Source organism: Aplysia californica, unplaced genomic scaffold (genome assembly GCF_000002075.1).
Source record: "Aplysia californica isolate F4 #8 unplaced genomic scaffold, AplCal3.0 scaffold01024, whole genome shotgun sequence".
In the NCBI taxonomy this organism is placed as follows: Eukaryota; Metazoa; Mollusca; class Gastropoda; order Aplysiida; family Aplysiidae; genus Aplysia; species Aplysia californica.
In genome coordinates, this window is record NW_004798294.1 from 220,551 (window position 1) to 223,860 (window position 3,310).

Sequence of the window (3,310 nt, forward strand, 5' to 3'; positions counted from 1 at the left end):
GATGATGGGGGGGGGGGGGGACAAATCAAGCAATTAAGAAAAAAGAGAAGACTCGCCTTCAGGGTGTTTCAGATCTGAGATCACCAGACGTTCCGTATCAGCACTGCAGGACCCAGACCTCGACAGGTTAAATCTGTCTGTTACCAATATCACACCTGCCTGTTTGTAATCGAGGAACCCAGCATCGAACTGAGACACAAATGTTGTCGTGCAGGACTCCATGTTACTGGAAATGACCAGAAAAAAAACAAAACAATTACCTGGATTACTTGGAGGTGTCATCTCTGAGTAAGAGGTTGGCGTGTAACGATCCTCCATCTTTCACGGTATCGAGCTGCTGTTGCACATTCTGCCCTATCCATTCCAGTCAATGTTTTTATGTTGTCAGTCCATGTTATTATTTGCCTTCCTCAGGCTCTCCTGCCCCACACCTTTCCTCCCAGCACCTCTTTCACAATTTCGTGTCTTTTTAAATGGCTATGGTATTGTATTATTTTACATTTTACTATTTCTCTTTGTTTGCCTTATTTGTTTTCCAACTTATTTTGGCTATTCTACGGTAGCACCACATCTCAAAAGCATTTATTTTATAATATTCTTCTGTCCTTGTCAATGTCCATGTCTCTGCGCCATACAGGAAAATGGGGAAGATCATTGCCTGGATTTAACTATTTTGTACATTAGGCAGAATCTTGATTTTGCAGCTTTGCTGTTCTGATGTTCCTTTCTATTTCATTTCCTCCATCATCTGTGGTTGTTGTCCATAGATACCTGAATTGGTGCGCTTGGTCCTTTCTCTCTCCTTTTATGGTTATGCCTGTTGTTTTTTTCTGAAGATTTTGATAAGTCATTGTTTTTGTTTTCTTGGCGTTTATATCGAGGCCTGCCTTGCTGCTGTTCACTTTCACTTCTTTCACACTTTTAGAAAGATACTTATGTAATGACCGAAGAAAAAGGAATGTTCAAGTGTAAATATTATACTAAATATGATATCGTAAAGCGATTTGTAATTTGTATAGGGCATGCTGTTCAGGGTGGATATACCTTAGATGAAATTATTATTATTACAACTATTCTTCTAGTTCTTCTTGTTTTTCTTGTTCTCGTTCTTGTTCTTGTTCTAGTTCTCTTTCTTGTTCTTCTTCTTCTTCTTCATTAGTTTATTATTGTTATTATTATTATTATTATTATTATTATTACTATTATTAAATTCAGAGGCAAAAGAAACGCTACTAATTAAGACATAAATAAAACAAGTTTGACGTTTCTGTTTCTTACAGGTTAAAGATAAGGCTGCCTTACACAATATTATTATCATGTTGCATTGTTTCTATTCAACATGTAATTGTGAGTATTACAACTGACAGTACTTACAGTACATTGTCATGTATTGGGCGTAATGGCGGGGGCTTGTGTTGGGCACGCTTCTTAATTGCGATTTTACGGAGTGCGAAGAGTAGCAGCAGAAATGGAAGAGGAATATCCAGGAATATAATTCTATGGTGAAGACATACTTAACTTCTACACAACGACCTACCTCATGTTCAGACTGGAGATGGTTGGGCTCTGAAAAAACACATCCAACATGAGGATCTGGGGTTCTGTTGGCCATCCACAGTTGTCTGCCATGGACACTGAGAGCACGACACAGGGAAAATTATAATTATAATAATACATGTAATAATAATAGTATTTATTATAATAATAATAATAATAATAATAATAATAATAATAATAATAATAATAATAATAATAATAATAATAAATTTTAAAGAATAATGATTATTGTTATTATCATTATTACTATAATAATAATAATAATGATAATAATAATAATAATAATAATAACAATAACAATAATAATAATTAATAATTAATAATAATAATAATAATAATAATAATAATAATAATAATAATAATAATAATAATAATAATAATAATAATAATAATAATAATAATAATAATAATAATATACAAAAAATTATAATCATAATTATAATTTTAAAATCCTAATTATAATTTATGATAAGTAAACAAATGTTGGGGCAGTGGTATAAAAATTATCCACTGATAAGATATGATGACCTTTGCAAGCTTTGTTCATGTATCGATAACCTCGTCTTTTCATCAAATATATTGTCAGAGCGATTTGAAGAAAGTTGGAAAGCACTGAGATAGATGATCGACTGCCATTCTCGTTGTATTGTTTACGAGACACAATGATTCTGTGTTATGTTATTTAAAAGCAACCATTTTAAAGTAGCCTTAATCACTAGAGGTCGATGTTTTAGTAGATTTTTGCTAGAGTTCTAGGACGTTTGCAACTGCATAGATTCATATGAACATAGGTCGATGTTCGTTAATATTCGGAGTAAGCCTACATTATGTGGAACGAAAAAGGAATTCAGGAAAAACTGGATTCTGTTATTATAAAGAATAAACCATGAAATACTTGTGTTTGAATTAAAAAATGTTCGTCTCTCTCCTGCATCTCTTCGTGTCACTCTCTCTCTCTCTCTCTCTCTCTCTCTCTCTCTCTCTCTCTCTCTCTCTCTCTCTCTCTCTCTCTCTTTCTCTCCCTCTCTCTTTCTCTCTCTCTCTCTCTCTCTCTCTCTCTCTCTCTCTCTCTCTCTCTCTCTCTCTCTCTCTCTCTTCAGAAGGGCCACGAAAAAGTTTCTTTCACCACCAATCTGAGTCTTACCGGGAAGAAATGAAAGGAGAAAGAAGCCAGACATCAGGAGCACAATATTCAGAGCGGCATTCTTGTCTGTCAAACTGCTTATCTTCTTATGCGGGTTCGACATCTCGATTTATGGGATCTGAAATCAAAAAGAAAAACAACCTAAAAACTAAGACAACCAATTAATTGTACTCATACTTAAAGGTCTACCTTTAATGTCATCTCACCTGGAGGAAAATATGTAGTTGCAAAAGTTATAAAAGTCTAATGCAACACTAAGTTTTTTGTCTGGGGGGAGGGGGGGTGGGCGGGGGTATTTATCTTTTTGCTTTGTTTTGGGTTTGTTGTTTTGGGAAGAGGGTTAACAGGTACGACAAACCCTTTTAACTACATGTACTATCATAAAATGTCATAGCAAGGTAAAAAATATGACACGGCTGTGGGTGAAATTGAAACTTTCATTCCTTGTGTCAGCCTTGTGTCGACAAAGGGTGATTCGGCAACCCGTCATTCTGGAGTATTGTTTTGAAAGGCAGTAAAATATCAAGTTTTGTCAAATGTTCAGGAGAGCCAAAAATATTATATTATATCTTTGCCTCTCAGTAGCCAGTTTCTTTAAATATCTTCAAA

General features: G+C 34.5%; 1 protein-coding gene across 1 annotated transcript; it reads right to left on the reverse strand.

Moving 5' to 3' along the window:
• Positions 1–33: 33 nt before the first annotated feature.
• Positions 34–2,805, reverse strand: LOC118478825. The gene is made up of 3 exons (XM_035973133.1): positions 2,702–2,805; positions 1,538–1,634; positions 34–226 (listed from the first exon to the last, which is right to left on the reverse strand). The coding sequence occupies exons 1-3, from the start codon at positions 2,802–2,804 to the stop codon at positions 34–36; spliced, it is 393 nt and encodes a 130-aa protein (XP_035829026.1). The 5' UTR covers position 2,805.
• Between the last annotated feature and the right edge of the window lie 505 nt (positions 2,806–3,310).